The sequence below is a fragment of the Lutjanus erythropterus genome, chromosome 17, assembly GCF_056507025.1.
Source record: "Lutjanus erythropterus isolate fLutEry1 chromosome 17, fLutEry1.hap2, whole genome shotgun sequence".
In the NCBI taxonomy this organism is placed as follows: Eukaryota; Metazoa; Chordata; class Actinopteri; order Lutjaniformes; family Lutjanidae; genus Lutjanus; species Lutjanus erythropterus.
The window spans coordinates 633,207-655,620 of NC_139333.1; the positions used below are offsets into that span (position 1 = coordinate 633,207).

Below are 22,414 nucleotides of genomic sequence, written 5' to 3' on the forward strand. Positions count from 1 at the left end.
CATACTTTGATTGTGTTAATTTCTGAGTCATGGCCAATTTTAAGTTAAGTCCTCCCTTTGGTTTTTCAACTACAACAAAAATGTGTATCTCAGTCTCGGTCTAATTGTTGTTCGAGTCACACTGCCATTTTCAGTTTGTTCAGTTTGCGTTTTCTCGTAGGAACTGGTGGTGGCTAACTTCTCCCAGCAGAAGGGCTTAATGCTGCAGTCTGGGTTTAGAGGCTCTTGTTGGTGAGCTGAACTTTGAATTAGCATACGTGATATATACAACAGTGTTATTCAATATCGCTTTTTCCAAAATCAAAGCCATGTGGGGGGAAATGATGCAACATCTTAAAATGAAGTTGTTGCAAATCAGATTTTAAATATTTTTCACTGCAGTTGTTAGTGTTGCTCTTGTTTGGAGTCAATTTAACTGACGGGTTTTTCTGATTTTCTCTCCACCCTTGTGTGTTTTAGTGAAGCCAAACAGAACATTTTATTGGAGTGCATTAAACACCACAATGCTTCATATTTATTTATAATGTATGTATATTCAGACATTATGAACATTGACTTGACTATTGATACCAGTATTGATAGCTCTAAGAAGTAGTGATAGTGACCACTAGAGGGCAGCAGTTTGTCATCATTTCTGTTTGTGAATGGAAGAAAAGTGACCGTCCTCCAAACTTTTGGACAGACAGAGAGACACAGGAGATGAAGTGAAGACATCAGATCCCATCAGTTTTCTGCTCAGCTTCTCATTTATTGACACCGTACAGCAGATAATGATTGACATCAGGGTTTCAAACCTCCAACAAACATTGGAGAATCATTTCTCTACATCAACACCTTTTTGACTGAAGACTTCACACCCAGCAGCTGCTCACACACAATCACATTTTTTCATATATGATTTTTTTTTTCTCTTTTCCTTTGCTATAAATTGTGTTGGCAGTTAATGAAGTTATTAACAAGTTATTAGACTTATTTACTGGAGAAAAAAAATCATCAGCTGAGATTCTGCTGTACGTTGGTCCTGAAGAACTAGTGGACAGGACGGATCTTAAAGCTGATGGTCTTCAGGGAGTAGTAATGACCTTTCCAACTGTACCAATTCACTCCAATAGCGTAGTGAGTCTTGTCGGCCCCCCAGTGATAAACTCCATTGGGGTTTGCAGAATGACAGGCTTTGTACCAGAACGCCCCCAGGTATTTTCTGGCACAGTTGCTGGACCAGGTGTCCTGGTCTTTGTCGAAGGTGGAGAACTTTGCTTTGCTGTGACCAAGCAGGGAGTCTCCTACAGAAACACAACATGAACCAGAGTGTTGATATTAATACTACAAACATTACTGTTACAGCTTCTGTGCTGCTACTCTAAAACTGTGCACTACAGCACCCCCTCCCTGCACTGATCTGCCCTGATGCTCACCTGCCCCTCCATTCTTGAATCCAGACACGTGCAGCTGATATCCGTCACACTCAGCATCAACGGAGAACGAGGAGTAACGAGCAAACACTTTTTTTCCTGTGAAGTCCTCCATGTCCAACCGCAGCTCGTACTTTCGCTGACGTGTCAACTGGTGGATGTTCTCAAGACCTGCACACACACACACACACACACTTGTACATGTTGCACAGACCTGTACAGAACTTAGAAACATATTCTTTGACATTAAAGGTTCCCTGTGAACGAGGACACACACATGCACACACGAGTGGCTCGATACACAGTCCTATCAATGGCTTCACACTGTTCCACTGAAGGTGATAACACTGATGGATATATTAAAGATTTGAAGATATATTTTACCACGTGCACAAACCAAGACAGTAAAGAAGAAGAGTGAAATACTGAGACAAGAAAACTCCACAAAGTCTCTTTAAGACTCAGAAAGAAAACAAACTAACTGACCTGCAGACTGGAGACACAACATTCATGAAAAATGTCATTTCTGGATCGACTCAACAGTTTCATGTTTGTACTTTCTGAACAGTGACTCTCATGAAGTCACATGACTGTTAGTTTGGTTTCAGTTCTCACCGAGCCAGTACTCTCCTGCAGCGTTACCAAAGCCCGTCCTGTATTGATCCCAGCCCCTGTAGAAGTTCACCGAGCCGTCCATCCTCCTCTGGAACACCTGGGGAGGACGGGATGGAAACACACAACATATCTGACAGGTCCAGTTGACACACAGCAAAGTTTCACTGTTATTTCACTTCTTTAATAATTATTTGGATTTCTTTTCACAGTCTGATCATATGATCGGACCTCCAGTCTGTTATGAGTGTTGCAGGGTTCTTTGTTCTCCCTGAGCCTGACCTGCAGTTTGCAGACTGATTTAAACAACTCTTCTGCCTCCTTCTGTCTCGTTTTAGTCATTAAGACACGGCCTTGCAAGCTGCTGTGTCTGCAACAAGTGTCCACAGACTTCAAGTACCCTGACAATGGGACTATTGTTCTCTTTGTAGATGGAAAATGTAACAGATTGGACAGAACCTCAGAGAACCTTCAGAGAACCAAGACTGACCAGATGTTACTTCAAACCACTTGGCTGTGACTGTAATTTGAAAACTCACCGTCCACCGTCCTCCATCTGTCTTCATGTCACAGTACACCTACACACAAACACACACTCGTCAGTAAACAAATACTTGACACAGTTTATTCAAACATGCTATAACATGTACTGCAAATACTACTGATACTACAACTACGACTGCTTGTATCTGTTGTATCAGAAGCGTCAGTCAGAAGTTGTAACTGTGTTTCTGTCACAGATGATGTCACTGTCTTCACGTGTTGACGTCTCATCTTTGAACCAACATCTCGATCATGTGAAGGTCCACCTGCGTCCCAGAGAGGATGAAGTGTACCTGGACAGCAGATGTGGATCCGATGGGATAGATGGTGTACACTCCAGTGGGTCGGCTCTTGTCTTGCTTCTGGATGTCACTGCAGTCCACTGGCAGGACGAGCTTGGTACAGCTGGTCAACACTGGAGCCAGGAGGAGGACGAGGACTGATATCAGCTGGAACAGAGGACATGTTGTCATTTTAATACAGAATAAGGTCTGAAGCTTCTCTACTGTTTGGACATTTTGTGTCACTGTCTCCCATTTACCTTCAATTTAATGTAATTTAATTGTGTGACGGCCCATCGGTTGTTGGACGGGTCTGACACAGAAAGTTTCAAACTCACCTTCATTGTCAGAGTTCTGCTGAAATGAAGTTTTGAAAATCCTGATGTCAGTCTGTCTGGACCTGTGATGAGCTGCATTTAGTATGAAACTTTAGGGTTCAATAATTTGTTTTTGTGCAGATTAAAAAAAAACAGGAGAGTCCGACATCATCACTATACAATTATAACAAACAACATCACAAAACCCCAAAAAAGATTAAGGACTGACTATGAAAACCTCGTCCACCAGAGGTTTGAAACACTCACTTACACAAAATATACAGTCTGCTTCAACACAGTGATCTCACTGAAATAAATGAGGTGGCTGCTGATGTCACCATCGATAACTTGATGTTTTGTGTCATCAGTTTAGGACTGAACACATAAAACCTCACAAACAATAAGTCATGACTTTGTTGATGAACTCACCTGCAGGTTGAAGTGAAGAAGCTTCACCTTCAGAGGAAACAGAGACAAACTGCTGCTTCTCCTTCGGTCTGTCTCACTGTCACAACTTCACTACTTATATCTACAGAGGACACTGTGATGTCACACCAGTCCACCCAACTATCAGTTGTTGTTCCCATCAGAGAATCAATATTGAATCATGTCCAAGAACTAATGTTATTCATCTGAACTGTGACAGGACTTCTGAGGTTTCTTCATACCTGAGGAGTGTGTTGTCTACCTAACATGTGACCTACATGAAATGTTGTCAGAACACAAACAAACACACTCTAATTAGAAAGTTTAATTTGTGAAACCTTCCTCTTGATCCTGCTGGTTCTGTGCAGAAATTTGACCTTCATGGTTTGACAGGACCCTGCAGTGTCTCTTTACTGTGACATTCATTCAGTACATCATATGGACATGCAGACAGATAGAAAACAAGCAAATTAGGAAAACATCTCTTTATGTTTAAGAGAAAAAAAATCTGGAAAGTGAGAAAACAAGCAAAAACAAAAACACTTCAAGTAGCACAGACAAAAGTGTTTCTGTGGAACAACTTCTTGTTGGGTTGTATTGTGTTTTATGGTACCTCAGTGAGGGAGGTCCATACAATGTTGGGTTTTATTCATTTTAGTTATCAACCACTCTTCAAACACAGAGAAATGAGAGCTAATGAATAAAATACCAGTCTCAAAACTATCGACTGTAGACTTGCTTACTTTGTAGAGACAGGCTCTCGCAGGGAAAAAACGTTTGGTGTGGCTCCTTCAAACAGGCCACATGTGGTTTGGAGAGTCCAGAAGAGACAGAGCTGAAGGTAGTGTGTCTGCATAGACAGGGACCAGTGAGGACACCTGCTGCTTCTTTGGCAGGCTGGGGAAAAGAGAGGAAAAAAAAGTAATGGAGGTAGCTGCTCTTTTGTTTGACCTGGCTGTGGACTGTGGGACCTAGCCCCACTGCTGGGTCCACAGGTGTGATCACCTGGAAGACTGTGGCTGTTCAATAGCTGCCTTTGTTCACATAGAAAGGGTCATGCGGCCTTCTGTTCCCTCGTTAAAGTTTCAGTGGTCCTAACAGTTGTGACTAATGAAGGTGTTGAATTTTAGCTAGTTCTCCGACGCCACCCAGCGAAAGCCGACTTTTCGACAAGTTTTGTTGGTGGGATAACAAGAATATCCCATCACTCTTAATTATTCATCACTCTTAAGGGATGGAAACGGTTTCCATTGTCGTCTGTGCTACTTGCAGCATTGCTGTATTAACCTGTGTTTTGTTTATTAGCATGTTGTGTTCTCATGCTTAGCATAGTAACACCAGCTACTGAAGGTCCCCTGAGGATTATGCAAAGAGAAATATGCATTTTCTTTATTTATGTGGGAATCCATGAAACCAAAAACCTCATATTGGCACTGGTGTTGACCAGTCAGACACTGTTCATAAGTTGTTGCAAGCAAACCAGAATGTCTAAAGTCTCAGGACTGCGTGACACGTGGACTCAGAAAAAGTTGTCTTGTTACCGTCAGACAATTAATATTGGATCTAATTCAAGCTGTCAGAATAGTTCTGAGATTTCCTCATGCCTGAGGAGAGGAATGAGGTGTGTCATGTCTCTAACATGAGACCTACAGTAAATGTTGTCAGAACACAAACAAAAACACTCCAGTAGAAAGTTTATTTAGTAAAACTTTACCCTGATATGACTGATTCTGTCCAGAAATGGGACATTCCCGCTTATTAAGGACTCTGTAGTGTCTCTTCACTCTGACACTAACGAATCTGTTCATGCATCTTTTGTCTGTCTGCTCTTTCTTATTGACAAAGCTGAGTGTAGAAAAGACTCAGGGTAGCAGCCTCTTATGTTAAGGCGTCACTGAGAGTCACATCACTGTAGCTCACAATGACGTCTGGACCTTGGTAACATTTACCAGCCTTAGCCTTAATAACATCATTTGAAAGTGGATATCAAGTTATGGGACAGTTTACAGTGGGGTCCTGTCCTTGAACCAGACCTAGGAGAGGAGCTCACTGGTGAGCTCCAAAAAGCAACATGGAGCCACCGATATGTGAGCCACCACCTGTAGGGACAGGCATTGAAGTTGTGTACTTTGCAAGCCAGGGAACAAGAAAAGGCAGAGACCTAAGCGTGCTGACGGCATCACAGACTGGTCCTAGCGATATGGAACGTCACCTGTCTGGTGGGGAGTGAGACAGAACTGGTGCGGGAGGTGAAGTGGTACCAACTAAATATACTTGGGCTCACCTCTATGCAGAGTTCTGGTTCTGGAACCAAACTTGTGAAGACGGCCTGGACTCTCTCCTTTTCTTGAGTTTCCCACAGTGAAAGGCACCAGACTGCTTTGGCGATACTCAGAAGTCCACTGTGTTGGAGAACAAGAAGGTCACCTCTATGTGACTGTGAGCTGTCGGGAGGAAAGGCTCTGGTTGTTGTGTGTTTGTCCACCATGTGAGTCTCCACCTGGGTGGTTCTGGTTTTTTGTGTAGTGTATTAATTTGGACCCTTCCCCACTTCACATCTGGTCTGACCAGTCCTGGTGAGCCCTTCTGCTTCCTGGGACAGTTACTTTTAAATTTAGTAGTGTTAACTTCTTTGAAAGAATTTAGATTTTTTTGGATTGAGTCTTAAATAAACTTGAAGACTCTGAAGACTGTGACAACCATGAGCACTGAGATGTCCCCCGCTGTGTCAATGATCATACCACTGAAGAATGATGTTGAAACCCAATCAGGTGATGATAGCTCCACCATCAAAGTCAAGGCAGCCATCATTAAAGACCCGGAAGACAGATGGGAACCATGGGAACACAGAGAGGACACAAACTGCTGTGCCACGTGAAAGGAGTTGTGACTGATGGGGACAACTTGTGTAGGAATTGGTCCAGTATTGAGGGAGACTGATGCAGCTGGCAGCTGAGAAATGAGCCACAATGTGATTCTTGGGGGAAAATGTACTCTGTCTGAGATTATCCTCTAAAAATGCTTGTTCACACCACTGACAGGCTCAGATCAGCAGAATAAATCTCTGACGACAGCATGGAAATGCCTCTCTTCCCCTTCACTATTTCGGTCTGTGTATAACCAAATCTTGTTTATCGTGAAGTCTTATTCTCTCGTTTGTTGCAGTAATATAATGGAGGACACGCGACAAAGAGACAGTTTTGAGTACAGAAACATAGATTACTATTACCACAACAGTCAGAGACACTATAGTTTTGTTTGCACATTTCACAACAGTACCAACAAAATGTCACAAATAATTTTGACCGGAGTGGCCGTTACCAACCAAAGAGAGGAAGTTCACTGGGAGGAGAGACGTGCTGCACAGACTGGAGGTAATGGTAACAGCTACAGTTATTAGAGAAGATACTGGCCAGGTCTCAGATGTCAAGTCCAGGTAAATTAACTGTGGTCCAAGTAGATTTAGTGACCCGTTTAACCTTTTTATTTGTAGGTTTTAATGATTTCATCTGCAATTGATCATTCAGGACCAGTGGACAATCTTGCTCTACCCCTCCCTCACCTGTTGGTCCTGCTGCTGCAGTCTGTGTGACAGTCTCTCTGCTCTGCACAGAAACATAGAGACTGTCCTGTTTAATGTAGGTCTACTGATTCTGTTATTAACTGTCTGGTTTCTGATTGACATTGTTTTCTCTCCAAAGGTGCTGCCTCTCAGGTCGGTGGGTTGTGGAGCAGATACCAACCTGATGACTTGGTATCAGGTGCAGATATTCATCATCATACATAATATTGAACATTGTTGTACTGAAAATTAAACGACCTCAAAATATACAGCAGGTCAAACACCTCTATGGTTCATCTTACTTTATGTGTATATTCAGAGAGTTGTAGTTTGTCACTGTGACCACTAGAGGACAGCAATTCATTATCATTTCTGTTTGTGTTCAGGGAGGAAAGTGAATCCAGACAGAGAGACACAGGAGACAAAGTGAAGACATCAGATCCCATCAGTTTTCTGCTCAGCTTCTCATTTATTGACACCGTTCAGCAGATAATGATTGACATCAGGGTTTCAAACCTCCACCAAACATTGGAGAATCATTTCTCTACATCAACACCTTTTTGACTGAAGACTTCACACCCAGCAGCTGCTCACACACAATCACATTTTTTCATATATGATTTTTTTTTTCTCTTTTCCTTTGCTATAAATTGTGTTGGCAGTTAATGAAGTTATTAACAAGTTATTAGACTTATTTACTGGAGAAAAAAAATCATCAGCTGAGATTCTGCTGTACGTTGGTCCTGAAGAACTAGTGGACAGGACGGATCTTAAAGCTGATGGTCTTCAGGGAGTAGTAATGACCTTTCCAAGTGTACCAATTCACTCCGATAGCAAAGTGAGTCTTGTCGGCCCCCCAGTGATAAACTCCATTGGGGTTTGCATGGTGACAGGCTTTGTACCAGAACGCCCCCAGGAATTTTCTGGCACAGTTGCTGGACCAGGTGTCCTGGTCTTTGTCGAAGGTGGAGAACTTTGCTTTGTTGTGATAATTCAGGGAGTCTCCTACAGAAATACAACATGAACCAGAGTGTTGATATTAATACTACAAACATTACTGTTACAGCTTCTGTGCTGCTACTCTAAAACTGTGCACTACAGCACCCCCTCCCTGCACTGATCTGCCCTGATGCTCACCTGCCCCTCCATTCTTGAATCCAGACACGTGCAGCTGATATCCGTCACACTCAGCATCAACGGAGAACGAGGAGTAACGAGCAAACACTTTTTTTCCTGTGAAGTCCTCCATGTCCAACCGCAGCTCGTACTTTCGCTGACGTGTCAACTGGTGGATGTTCTCAAGACCTGCACACACACACACACACACACACACACACACACACACACACACACTTGTACATGTTGCACAGACCTGTACAGAACTTAGAAACATATTCTTTGACATTAAAGGTTCCCTGTGAACGAGGACACACACATGCACACACGAGTGGCTCGATACACAGTCCTATCAATGGCTTCACACTGTTCCACTGAAGGTGATAACACTGATGGATATATTAAAGATTTGAAGATATATTTTACCACGTGCACAAACCAAGACAGTAAAGAAGAAGAGTGAAATACTGAGACAAGAAAACTCCACAAAGTCTCTTTAAGACTCAGAAAGAAAACAAACTAACTGACCTGCAGACTGGAGACACAACATTCATGAAAAATGTCATTTCTGGATCGACTCAACAGTTTCATGTTTGTACTTTCTGAACAGTGACTCTCATGAAGTCACATGACTGTTAGTTTGGTTTCAGTTCTCACCGAGCCAGTACTCTCCTGCAGCGTTACCAAAGCCCGTCCTGTATTGATCCCAGCCCCTGTAGAAGTTCACCGAGCCGTCCATCCTCCTCTGGAACACCTGGGGAGGACGGGATGGAAACACACAACATATCTGACAGGTCCAGTTGACACACAGCAAAGTTTCACTGTTATTTCACTTCTTTAATAATTATTTGGATTTCTTTTCACAGTCTGATCATATGATCGGACCTCCAGTCTGTTATGAGTGTTGCAGGGTTCTTTGTTCTCCCTGAGCCTGACCTGCAGTTTGCAGACTGATTTAAACAACTCTTCTGCCTCCTTCTGTCTCGTTTTAGTCATTAAGACACGGCCTTGCAAGCTGCTGTGTCTGCAACAAGTGTCCACAGACTTCAAGTACCCTGACAATGGGACTATTGTTCTCTTTGTAGATGGAATATGTAACAGATTGGACAGAACCTCAGAGAACCTTCAGAGAACCAAGACTGACCAGGTGTTACTTCAAACCACTTGGCTGTGACTGTAATTTGAAAACTCACCGTCCACCGTCCTCCATCTGTCTTCATGTCACAGTACACCTACACACAAACACACACTCGTCAGTAAACAAATACTTGACACAGTTTATTCAAACATGCTATAATAAGTGCTGCAAATACTACTGATACTACAACTACGACTGCTTGTATCTGTTGTATCAGAAGCGTCAGTCAGAAGTTGTAACTGTGTTTCTGTCACAGATGATGTCACTGTCTTCACGTGTTGACGTCTCATCTTTGAACCAACATCTCTATCATGTGAAGGTCCACCTGCGTCCCAGAGAGGATGAAGTGTACCTGGACAGCAGACGTGGATCCGATGGGATAGATGCTGTACACTCCAGTGGGTCGGCTCTTGTCTTGCTTCTGGATGTCACTGCAGTCCACTGGCAGGACAAGTTTGGTACAGCTGGTCAACACTGGAGCCAGGAGGAGGACGAGGACTGATATCAGCTGGAACAGAGGACATGTTGTCATTTTAATACAGAATAAGGTCTGAAGCTTCTCTACTGTTTGGACATTTTGTGTCACTGTCTCCCATTTACCTTCAATTTAATGTAATTTAATTGTGTGACGGCCCATCGGTTGTTGGACGAGTCTGACACAGAAAGTTTCAAACTTACCTTCATTGTCAGAGTTCTGCTGAAATGAAGTTTTGAAAATCCTGATGTCAGTCTGTCTGGACCTGTGATGAGCTGCATTTAGTGTGAAACTTTAGGGTTCAATAATTTGTTTTTGTGCAGATTAAAAAAAAACAGGAGAGTCCGACATCATCACTATACAATTATAACAAACAACATCACAAGACCCCAAAAAAGATTAAGGACTGACTATGAAAACCTCGTCCACCAGAGGTTTGAAACACTCACTTACATAAAATATACAGTCTGCTTCAAGACAGTGATCTCACTGAAATAAATGAGGTGGCTGCTGATGTCACCATCGATAACTTGATGTTTTGTGTCATCAGTTTAGGACTGAACACATAAAACCTCACAAACAATAAGTCATGACTTTGTTGATGAACTCACCTGCAGGTTGAACTGAAGAAGCTTCACCTTCAGAGGAAACAGAGACAAACTGCTGCTTCTCCTTCGGTCTGTCTCACTGTCACAACTTCACTACTTATATCTACAGAGGACACTGTGATGTCACACCAGTCTGACCAATCAGAGTTTGCTGTTTGTACCAGCATCGTCCTCTACAGCGGTTTGTTGTTCTTGTCGTCCTGAACGATGAGTTGAATTAACAGGGAGCTCAGTGACAGTGTTATCACTAAAGGTGCTAACAAGAACCATAAAGGGTCCTTTGGCTTCTTCTGGAAAGGTTTCAGCCAGAACCCTTCTATGGTGTAATGGTTTAACCCAGAATGCTCTCCGAAGGTTCTATCTAGAACATTTACAGCTTATAAAGGTGCCAACAAGAATCCATCCAGGCAGTTCTCCCAAGAACCTTTTTATGTTCCAAGAGTTTTATCTAGAACTGATTCAGGGGTTCTACTGAAAACCTTTTTAAACTCCAAGGATGTTATTTAGAAAACACTCAGGGGGTTCTCCCAAGAACCTTTGTATGTTCCAATGTTTTTTTTCTAGAACACAGTCAAGAGGTTCTACTGAGGACCTTTATATTTTCCAAGGGTTTTAATAAGCAAAGCAGAAATAGAACAAAACAACATTGCAGTTGCGAGTCTGGCAGGTACAAAACAAGGAAATCCAACGAGGGAAAATTCTCCTTTATCATCTGTTGTCAAGATTTGACTGAACAGGTGAAACCAGAAACACTGAAAGTCTCAGAACCACGTGACACACAGACTCTCAGAACAGAAAGAGTTCTGTTGTTCTCCTCAGATTACAATCTGTCATGCAAACTGACAGTTTGTTATGTGAGAGGAAACTGTCATTAAATTTTGAGATTTCCTCATACGTGAGGAGAGCCATGAGGGCTGCCTGTCCATAAACTGAACTTTTGGCCCTAATTCTATTTTCCCTCCATTATCAGAATCCACAGACAGAAGGGAAACGACAGGAAGTGAAGGAACAGTCAATGAGGAGATCCTTTCATACTTTAGGTACAATCCTCCCACGTAAAAACAAATAACTCCTGACTTTACTTTATCTTCACAAAGATCAGATGAGATTGATTTGATTCATGAAAAGGTGTGTATGAGGAGCAGAAAAACGATGCCGCGCTCATTTTCTTTCTTGTTAGTTTAAATAATTCTTTGATTATGAAACAGCAGCCTTATATTCTTGTCATTTGGAGTGTGATCAGTCTATGTAATGTGTATTATTGAGGTCATAGTGGATGTTGGTGATATACAGAAGAAAACCCAGCAGAGCGTATACATACAGATAATATCTTCAGATGTGTTTATGAAGATTTATACCGTGTGTGTGATCATATGAGACTAAATCATTTATCAATGTCCCTGCCTCTTTCTATTCCATCCTCTCTTCTGTCTCATCAGGTTGTCTTGAGCCGTTAAGTTCCTTTGTCAGCTTCTCTTTTGGGCAAATGAGCCTTTTTGAGTTGGTGAGTAAACCACATATTGTCCAACAGGTGTCACTAAAGCACCAAAAGCAGAGCATATACATGCAGATAGTGGATTTGCTCTACTGGATTGCAATTTTTTTCCAACTTGTCAACGAGCTTGTATAGGTCTCTGAAGAACTGAATTTTTGTTCTGAAAATCCGACCTTTCTGTCAGTTTTTGTCCTTGCATTCAAAAGTCAGTCAACCAATAATGTCGTGGGCCGGTCTGTGACCTGTCTGTGACCTGTCTGTGACCCTTTCAATATTTGTACCATCTTTGGCAGAGATGATGAGGCTGTCATGGTTAATATTTTTTGATCTGGTGAACAAGATGAATTTAGTTTTGTATTACTGAGTGTAACTTGTAGATCAGAGAAGCAGCGTTAGAGGGAACAGAGTGTCCATCATCCACAGATCAGTATGAAATGATGTCGTCTTTACAGCCAGTAACACTTGAGGTAGTAACACTGATATAAAGTGAACAGGCCCTTTGTGTGTGAGAGGTGGTGAACTGATCATCTTACTGAATCACACCATGGTCAGTATGATGCTGGAACAGGATGTATATTTACAGATTACTGACACATTCACACCAGAACCTTTTGTCAAAAATGATTTACAGTCATTTTTGTGAAATTAAAGACATCCTTTGTCATGTGGACAAATATCTTCAGTCACATGTGTTTCATTTTGGAGAAAATAGGGGTTTGAAATTACAGTAACTGCAAAAACCCACAGAGAACCACAGCAAACCATCATAACTTCAGTTCCTGTATTCTAACATGTCAAATATCTGCAAGAAAATGAAGAAAGTGTGTGCATTAAATCATTATATAAAACAACGTTCTAGAAAAATATTAAAATAAGCACAGAGCCAGAACTCTGAGACTCACCTCAGACTCTGATCCCAGGTATGAAAATGCATTAAAATTAATCAATCAGAGCCAGAATATTTGATCTGAAAAGGTTTGATGGAATTTAATATTTTTACTGTTGCAGCATATTAACTTTTATATTTAAAATTTCAATTTTATTGTATTAGAATATAAATATTAGAAACTTCAAATGCTTCAAATATCAGTAAAATGTGTCATTTGATTTGACATCATTATCAGACTGAGGATTTGATCATATTTGTCATTATTCTGCTTTTTAAATCTAAAGTCATCAGATCAATTGGAAGTTTCTGCCTTTTGCTTTGGTATGTTATATTAATAATTAATATTAATTAATATTAATCTGTATATTTTTTACCCCAGGGAAGGTGCAGTTGTAGTTTGTCACTGTGACCACTAGAGGGCAGCAATTTGTGATCATTTCTGTTTCAGAGAGACACAGGAGACGAAGTGAAGACATCAGATCCCATCAGTTTTCTGCTCAGCTTCTCATTTATTGACACCGTACAGCAGATAATGATTGACATCAGGGTTTCAAACCTCCAACAAACATTGTGATGAAACTAGTTTGAGCTGAGTGTGTTCAGCTGCAGCAGCAGACTGAAGGTAACATCTTCACCAACAGACAATCGTTTCTCTACACCAACAGCTGTTTGACTGAAGGCTTCACACCCAGCAGCTGCTCACACACACAATCAAACTCTGACTTAAATTGTGTTGGTAGTTCATAAAGTTTTCAATATGTTATCTGACTCTGAGTGTCTGTTTCCATCTAAAGATTATGTGAGATCATGTATTACAGGGAGAGTAAATTAAAAAAAAATATCAGCTGAGATTCTGCTGTATGTTGTTTGTAGAGATCTACTGCACAGGACGGATCTTAAAGCTGAGGGTCTTCAGGGAGTAGTCATGACCCTTCCAAGTGTACCAACTCACTCCAACAGCGTGGACAGTCCCGTCAGCCCCCCAACGATAAACTCCATTGGGGTTTGTACGGTGACACAGGTTGTACCACCACGCCCCCAGGTAGCTTTTGGCACAGTTCCCACTGTTCTGGTCCTGGTCTTTGTCGAAGGTGGAGAACTTCTGTTTGCTGTGCCAAGTCAGGGAGTCTCCTACAGAAATACAACATGAAACAGAGAGTTTCACAATGATACTGTACTTATGAAGGACACAATCATTATTGGCACCAAGATATCAAACTGGACCAGGGGAGGAAACAACTTCAGTGCATTCTCACTAACACCAACTCTTCCTACTAAATAAGAAAACTCTGGATCTACAGGACTATATTCTGCATGAATGCAACTATCTATCCTTCTTAGTATAATGGACAGTGTCTCAGCCTGTCAAGAGATTTCTTTGCAGATTTAGAGACATGTTGCGTATGTTACAAATTAAAATATTTCAAGATATTTCAAGTTGTTTCCTGCTTCATTAATTTTGCACACAAAAAAAAATTAATACACAACAGAAACTATTCATTTATATTTATGCAAGATTATTTAAAAAAGGTAAAATTATATTTCCACTCTGGCCAGCAGGGGGTACTGCAGCACCTACAGCACCCTCCTTCCTGCCCTGATGCTCACCTGCCCCTCCATTCTTGAATCCAGACACAGTCATTCGATATCCGTCAGACTCAGGGCCCACAGAGAACTGAGAGTATTTAGCAAACACTTTTTTTCCTGTGAAGTCCTCCATGTCGACCCGCAGCTCGTACTTTCCATGGCATTCACTGCTTGTCAAATGGTGGATGGTGTCAAGACCTGCATGCACACACACACACACACACACACACACACACACACACTATTTAACAAATTGCGCAAACATGTACGTAATTTAGAAAAATATTTTTTGACACAGTCCTACCAATGGCTTCATACTGTTCTACTGAAGGTGATAACACTGATGGATATATTGAAGGTATGAAAATGTATTTTAATGTTAGTACCATAGTTTTCCATGCAATGCACAAACAAAGACATTAAAGAAGACTGAAACTCTGAATATAAAAATACTTTGTTTGGAAAACTCCTCTGACTGAGACTGAAAGAAAACCTGCAGACTGGAGACACAACATTCATATAAAATCTAATTTCTGGATTGATTCAAGAGAGCCTCTCTGTTAGTTTGGTTTCAGTTCTCACCGAGCCAGTACTCTCCTGCAGCGTTACCAAAGCCAGTCCTGTATTGATCCCAGCCCCTGTAGAAGTTCACCGAGCCGTCCATCCTCTTCTGGAACACCTGGGGAGGACGGGATGGAGGGTAAACCACCAGTTATCTGACACATCAACCAAATGTTAATACTTCAACCCAGTTGGCTGCAACTTCAACTTGACTTCAGTGAAAACTCACCGTCCACCGTCCTCCATCTGTCTTCAAGTCACAGTACACCTACACACAAACACACACTCGTTGGTAAATGTGATCAAGTTGCAAATACTTTACACATGTTGACGTCTCATCTTGGAACCAGCAGCTTCATCATCTGAAGGTCCACCTGCGTCCCAGAGAGGATGAAGTGTACCTGGATGTGAGATGTGGCTCCGATGGGATAGATGCTGTACACTCCACTGGGTCGGCTCTTGTCTTGCTTCTGGATGTCACTGCAGTCCACTGGCAGGTTGACGGTGGTGCAGCTGGTCAACACTGGAGCCAGGAGGAGGACGAGGACTGATATCAGCTGGAACAGAGAACATTTTGACATGGAGTCAGGTCTGAAACTTCTCAACTGGTTGGACATTTTGGAGAAATGAGACATTGTCTCCAATTTTACTTTAAATTTAATGTAATTTAATTGTGTGACGGCCCGTCGGTTGTTGGGCAGGACTGAGACAGAAAGTTTCAAACTTGCCTTCATTGTCAGAGTTCTGCTGAAGTGATGTATTCTTGTCTGGATCTCTGATGAGCTGTATTTATAAAAAAAAATATTCCAAACTTTAGAGCTCAATACTCAACATCAACACTATACAATCACAACTAACAGCATCATGAAAACCAAAAGAGATGAAGGAGTGATGATGACAAACTGCATCAGATACACAGCCTGACACCACAGGTTCTAAACACTCACTTATATCAAATATACAGTCTGCTTCAACACAGTGATCTCACTGAAATAAATGAGGTGGCTGCTGATGTCACCATCGATAACTTGATGTTTTGTGTCTTTAGTTTAGGACTGAACACATAAAACCTCACAAACAATAAGTCATGACTTTGTTGATGAACTCACCTGCAGGTTGAAGTGAAGAAGCTTCACCTTCAGAGGAAACAGAGACAAACTGCTGCTTCTTCTTCAATCTCTCTCACTGTCACAACTTCACTACTTAAATCTACAGAGGACACTGTGATGTCACACCAGTCTGACCAATGAGAAACCAGGCTGTGGCACAGGTGTTTTCTCAAACATCCAAACATCATCATCATCAGTTTGTTGAACTCTTTACACATGGATTCTTTGAATGTTGATATCTATTACAGATCTTGTGGTTTCACCAGGGTTAACATGTCCTGAACGATGAATTTAATGCAGTTTAGTCTGTTTAGTAAAAATGTTTTTCCCAAATCAGCTGATTCTTTGTAGACGTCTGTGGTCAACAGAAATTATGTTCACATGCACAAAATATTCTAGCTTTTGCTCTTATTCCAAACAAGGTAATATTCCTAAATAATCTAAATACCTAAATAAGATGCATATTCTAAATGTGGTGTCTGTATGTCCGAAGAATGCTCCCAAAACCTGACCACATGGAATATGCTGTTTACCTTTATCAAAATGAGAATATTGTCATATTCTGAATAATAGTGGAAAATTAGTGTCCACATCAGTTTAGTCACTGTAGCATGAAAACTGTCACCAAATATGCCTTAAAAGTATCATATATATTAATTTATCCTATTCTTTCTGCACACCATATAATGTGAGAATCTGTGCCAGTGCAGCAACGCAGTATCATAGTAACAGTATCACTTAGATGTGCTGATTTATTCTTCATTTATTCTGTAAAAATAAAACATAAACTCCATTCAAACATCTAGTTTATAGAAACACATAAAGCTTATTGATTGAACATTTTAAGCATCTGATTTTACAACGATCTGCTGAACCTACTACGAAAAAATATACAACTGTGTGTGGGTATTTAATATTATATAAGAAGCTGACATGTCTATTTGCACTGTAAAGAGCTATAGACCATTAAATATTTGAACTATTCAGCACACATGGAGAATGGGAATATTTAGTTAGGAACAGCGCTGCTGGAATATTTCCATGCTCTTTGGGAGGTTGATCAATAAAAGGCTTTCCTGAAATTACACTGACAGTAAACCTTAATGTATAAAACCTAAATAAAATGGAATACAGCACAAAGACAAGATAATTTGTGAACTGAGACACTAACTGTTGAAGTTTTAAAGGTCAATTCTGTCTCATTCTTTCTTGATATTCGTCTTCAGCTGCTCAACAGTCCACAGTCTCTGTTGTCCTATTTTGTCCTTCATGATGCACCACACATTTTCAATGGGAGACACGTCTGGACTGCAGGTCCAGGTCTGGACTGCAGGTCCAGCTCAGTCTAGGACCTGAACTCTTTTACTATGAAGACACGCTGTTGGAACACGTCCACAACGTGTCTCAGCATCGTCTCTCTGAAATAATCAGGGACGTCTCTGAAGAAGACGTCAGTGATGGCAGCATGTCTCTCTGAATCCGTCCAAACATCACAGCTGCTGTCTGTTGAAGTCAGTGCTGCGAACAATCTGGACGGTCCTTTTCCTCTTTAGCCCGGAGGACACGACGTCCATGATCAGTGAAAACAATCTGAAATGTGGACTCGTCAGACCACAGGACACTTTTCACAACTTATTTCTTGTCTACCCTGCAGGTTATGTACGTAATAGGTGCAGATTTTTACTGCACTCAACTAAAACTGACTTTACTCATGGACAAACAAGGAAGAGAAGAAAACAGAACAAGTCATCAATCTACCTTTAAATAATCCTTTTATTATCAAGGAGTAAAATGTGGTAACTTGGAGAAAGTTACAGTGTAATTAATAGCACTTTAACACCTGCAGGTGACCTGATCTCAGACATACTGTATTTTTAGTCCTTGTATGCATCAGAATGCTCAGATGACTTAGAGAATCAAAATTCGTGTTTGTATCTGTTGCAATATCAGGCTTTGTGGAGGTGGAAAGCAAGAACTGGACTGTGGCCTAACAATAGTTTAATTATCAGAGGTCATTCAGAGGATGCACAGACAAAAAGCACAGGGAGCAGATGGCTTTACAGTGACTGAAGGTCTTGGTGATTTTTTCTTCCTCACTCTTTACTTACCTGTCAAACACACACAGATGACAAACCAACACATACACAAACATACACAACCCAACCATCAATGCCCCATCCAATACCCTGTCCACCTACATGAGGGTGGCGGGCAAAACTACCCTATATGTGCCCCGTCGTGGAGGCCCCCGGCACGGGTGGCTTTATGTGGGTCCTCCCCAATGCCAAACACCAAATAATAATATCTCTAAAACAAACAGGAAGAGGAAGGAGGAACAATGGAGAGAAAAGTAAAAGAAAAGGAAGGCAAAAATGCTGAGTAAGATGGGCAGACCACCTCCTGAGGGTCTGGTGGTCGCCAACCAATCAGCCTCACCATGACATTTGAATCCGAGTAGGCCTCCAGCTCTCGTGCTTGGGGGGTTTGGCCCTCCATGGTCACACCATCGTCATAACAGTGCTTCAAGCCTGCTCCCGTGATGGTTGGGTTTAGTGTTTAGTGTTATTTGTTTTACTCTATTTCAGTTTTCTCTTTTGTCCCTTATTTTTGTTTTGGTCTGTTGTCTAATCTTGTTGGAGTTACGTATGCTTTTGTCTTCACTTGTCCTGAAATAATTTCTTTGCACAAATAAAATGGAAAAAATGCTTGTGACAGCTTCTAAAATTTATTTTTTTTTTCATGCAGAAAAAAAATGTAATGAACTCAGAGTTGTTACTGCTGATGTGAATCTTACTGTGGTTAGAAACTGAACAGGTTGGTGGCTTGTGCTTGGGACTTTGGAGCTCCTCTGGGCAGTCATCCAGCCTCCCTGGCTCCCCGGCTAACAGGGGTGACACCAGGTCAGGCCTGCAGCTACTGGGGGCGTTGAGTTTTCATGGTGCTGAGAAAGAGCAGGACAGAGCGAGAACAGCAGAACAGTACTGTTTAAACAGCTGAGGGAGAGAAACTCATTAAAAGATGGAAGGAATACAACCTGAAAGAAAATCAACAAGACCAACCCACCTACCTCTGTTTGATTTCCTTCAGGCTGCTTTGCTGTTAAAACACTAAAGTCATAACCTGATTAAACTTAATGTCTTTACACCACCAACGAGGCCTGTATTAGGAAGCAGGACTTTGGATGTAGGTTCCACAGAGGAGTTTGTTCATTGTAGGATTTAAACTGAACCCTTATTTTGAAATGTAGGGCCTCCATCCATCCAGGTTGGTGGCTGAGATCACATGTCCAGACCTTTGTCAGAACAAAGGGAGCCACTGAACTCAGTCTCCCAGAATCCTTCATGTCTTCCACAACCGTCCAGGTATTCACACCTGTGTGAACTTTGCCGATGGACCAGGCTCATTGGTCGAGTGTGGCCTAAGTCCCACAGCCCCCGACTAGGTCAAACAAGAAGCCCGTCCCTTTCTTTGTTCTCTCTCTCACCTCACAGGTCACACGGCTCTCTGATCTCTGTGTTGTCTCCTGCAGCAGACATGTTGGAGTTTTCCCTCACAGTGAGAGCCGCCTGACTTCTGATCAGATCCATAAACAACAGTAAACCTGTTATTTCCAAGCAGCAGCTACAACAAAAAGGACCAACAGCAGGTTAGTGCCATGCTCATGACTCTGTAAGGATAACAAGAGGCCGGTGATTTCCTCCTGCAGACTGGAAACACAGCAAACTTCTACTGCCGTCAGCTAACAACGCAACCTCTCTCCCTTCATGGGCTGGTATTGTAACCTTAGTAACTGATGAAGGGTGGTGGACTGACATGGATCTTTAAATATAGATATTGATTATTTCAAAATTAATAAAAGCCCTACAGTGAGGTTAAACCTAAAGTTACCTCACTAACTGGTATTAAAGCTTTCATTTTAATCATGGAATCAGGTACTTTAATGTTTTGAAAGGAAGGCAGCCTGAAGGAAATCAAACAAGGGATGGGGTGGAGGGTGTCCTGTTGGTTTTCTTTCAGCCTCTTGTCTTTCCTTCTCTGAGTGACTTTCTCACTTATTGCACAGAAGTTTAAACAGGTCTGCTACTTTAGCTGAAAAGCTAAAGTTGGTTTCTCTCTCTCTTGCTTTGTGTGACCTTTAGTGATACTGGTAATGTAATAAATGTACTGATGCACTGATCGACCCGTCACAGACCAGAACCAGTCAGTTTTCAGTGTGACTGGCCCTAACAGGTGATCACATGTTCATACATTCAGCACTGCGCTGGTCAAATTCACACATGCACCCCACGATGGTCACATCATTCACACAGCAGACACACTGACCTGGATGTCACAGCCACACACACTCAGACAAAAGCTCGTGTGAAATCAGCAACAGATTCCAAGAACAGGATAAAGAGAAGACAGAGAGTCTACAAGGAGACGGAGCAGCTGACAGTGTCGAACAGTAAACTTTTAGCTCTTCAGGCTAATATTAGCCAGCAGCAGACTGCTGTTCATAGACTGATAGTTCAAATCTCATCTCTTGTTCTGGCTGAAGAATAAACAACCTGTGTTGATGCGTCTCCTCAAACATGTTTTCAAAAAGAGACTCATTTAACTTCTGTTTTTATAACTACACAATGTAGCTAAAATATTAAAAAAAAAAAAGAAAAGCACACACAGTTCGGATGGGAAGAGATGCTCCATCCTATTTCACCAACCTGCAAGTTAACCACAGTGCCTGAGTTACTACCAGTGGGTCATTTCAGTGTCTCTGTTCTCTTCTACTACTTGTGGAATCCATCATTTAAACAACGCGCCGGAGGCCAGCACACCAGGCTCTTAAAGGTCATGAGAAATGACACTCAGATTGGATTCATTTATGTTACACCCAAAACACAATTTTGAATAATTAAGAGACTGAATATAACCTCTTTGAGCCTTGCATCTGACTTTGCTCCCAGACTATGTGCAGTTTAAATAGCAAAGTGGAGTCAGACACACCCTAAATGTATGTACACCATACATGTTAGACCACATGCTTTAGATCCTCAACATACAACCCCAGCACTGGTGGTGATTCATGCAATCCAATCTAATGTCGTCTCATCATACCTCAACAGATGAGAGCGTGTCTGTGACCCTGCTACAACCACAATGTTCACCATCAGAAACACTCTCCGTCTCAGCTCCAACTGAAACAGTGATGAGCTAATAGGTAAAGTGTTCTGGTTAGTTAAGCAGCTGGTATTATAAAAACAATGATCCCCCTCTCTGTCCTCTGTTTTTATTTGGCACATTTCCAGCATTATCAGATCTGCACACGAACACGCGATGAGATTAGCCTGTAGGTATCAGAATCTTTTACCGAATGACAAGGCGTTTTTCAAAACTTGATAGTATCAAAGCAGTTTGGATGGTGACATGAAAGGATCAAAGTTTGGTGCACAGCCCTGGGCCCTCACCACTTCATGTATTCAGAACCAGCGGGTCCACAGAGGATGCCATCTCTGCTCAGTCTTCACTCACCTTGAGGAGAACAACACCAACATTTCAGCTCAGCATTCAACACAATCTCCCCCATGAAGCTGGTTCGTGCCACACTCTTCTGCCCTTCTACAGTGGACAGGAAACATCACAAACTGGCATCATGGGATGTGCACGGCACAGGATGGGAGGAGTCTACAGCGGGTCATTAAAACCACCCAGAACATCACTGATACCCACCAAGCAGCAGTGATACTGGGGAAGAATCTGAAGAGCAGCTTCTTCCTCCAGACTGTGACACTGCTTTATTTATTACCATAACAATCACTTGTTTCTAGATTTGATCTCTACAGCCGATTCCAACCAATCAATCAAGAGGAACTACACTGAATTCTCGTTATACAATCCCTTGATTATTTCTGATCAAAAAGAATAATAACCTCAGTGCTGCTTTAAAAACCTGAAGTTTAATTGTGTTATGATGTGACTTTGGTGTTTTAACAGTGAAGCAGCCTGAAGGAAATCAAACAGTTGGTGGGGGGGGGGGGGTCTTGTTTGGTTTCTTCCAGGCTGTATTCTCTCCTTCTTGTTTAAACACTAACCAGTTCTGCTCCTTTAGGCCAGTCACTTCTTTATTCATCACAGTAAGTCACATTAAAACCACCGTCAGTGATGAGCTGGGTGCAGCTTGTCTTCCTGTACAGTCCTGACGAGGACTCACTCTTCAACCTGTCTCATAAACCAGGCTTACATGTCATGCTCCAACATGGTGGTCCAACATAACACTGTGAGACATTCTCTCTATCATTACATG

At 41.8% G+C, this 22,414-nt stretch overlaps 3 protein-coding genes across 8 annotated transcripts; all 3 read right to left on the reverse strand.

Annotated features, from left to right (window-relative positions):
• Positions 1–723: 723 nt before the first annotated feature.
• LOC146311463 (microfibril-associated glycoprotein 4-like) lies at positions 724–3,719 on the reverse strand. 3 transcript variants are annotated; one of them, XM_084741272.1, is made up of 7 exons: positions 3,595–3,719; positions 3,187–3,258; positions 2,861–3,016; positions 2,564–2,602; positions 2,028–2,124; positions 1,416–1,583; positions 724–1,283 (listed from the first exon to the last, which is right to left on the reverse strand). In XM_084741272.1, the coding sequence occupies exons 2-7, from the start codon at positions 3,190–3,192 to the stop codon at positions 1,030–1,032; spliced, it is 720 nt and encodes a 239-aa protein (XP_084597398.1). In that variant the 5' UTR covers positions 3,193–3,258; positions 3,595–3,719; the 3' UTR covers positions 724–1,029. The 3 variants fall into 3 exon arrangements, with proteins under 3 accessions (XP_084597398.1, XP_084597397.1, XP_084597396.1); XM_084741271.1 differs by having other exon boundaries at positions 3,187–3,248; positions 3,595–3,686; XM_084741270.1 differs by lacking the exon at positions 3,595–3,719 and having other exon boundaries at positions 3,187–3,264.
• A 3,879-nt stretch (positions 3,720–7,598) lies between these two features.
• On the reverse strand, positions 7,599–16,186 carry LOC146311464 (microfibril-associated glycoprotein 4-like). Of its 3 annotated transcripts, none has more exons than XM_084741274.1 (7): positions 16,132–16,186; positions 10,086–10,147; positions 9,760–9,915; positions 9,463–9,501; positions 8,927–9,023; positions 8,291–8,458; positions 7,599–8,158 (listed from the first exon to the last, which is right to left on the reverse strand). In XM_084741274.1, exons 2-7 carry the CDS (start codon positions 10,089–10,091, stop codon positions 7,905–7,907), a joined length of 720 nt encoding a protein of 239 aa, XP_084597400.1. In that variant the 5' UTR covers positions 10,092–10,147; positions 16,132–16,186; the 3' UTR covers positions 7,599–7,904. The 3 variants fall into 3 exon arrangements, with proteins under 3 accessions (XP_084597400.1, XP_084597401.1, XP_084597399.1); XM_084741275.1 differs by lacking the exon at positions 16,132–16,186 and adding an exon at positions 10,494–10,551; XM_084741273.1 differs by lacking the exons at positions 10,086–10,147; positions 16,132–16,186 and having other exon boundaries at positions 9,760–9,939.
• LOC146311465 (microfibril-associated glycoprotein 4-like) lies at positions 13,360–16,210 on the reverse strand. 2 transcript variants are annotated; one of them, XM_084741269.1, is made up of 7 exons: positions 16,132–16,210; positions 15,751–15,805; positions 15,424–15,579; positions 15,252–15,290; positions 15,044–15,140; positions 14,483–14,659; positions 13,360–14,005 (listed from the first exon to the last, which is right to left on the reverse strand). In XM_084741269.1, exons 2-7 carry the CDS (start codon positions 15,754–15,756, stop codon positions 13,752–13,754), a joined length of 729 nt encoding a protein of 242 aa, XP_084597395.1. In that variant the 5' UTR covers positions 15,757–15,805; positions 16,132–16,210; the 3' UTR covers positions 13,360–13,751. The 2 variants fall into 2 exon arrangements, with proteins under 2 accessions (XP_084597395.1, XP_084597394.1); XM_084741268.1 differs by lacking the exons at positions 15,751–15,805; positions 16,132–16,210 and having other exon boundaries at positions 15,424–15,618.
• Between the last annotated feature and the right edge of the window lie 6,204 nt (positions 16,211–22,414).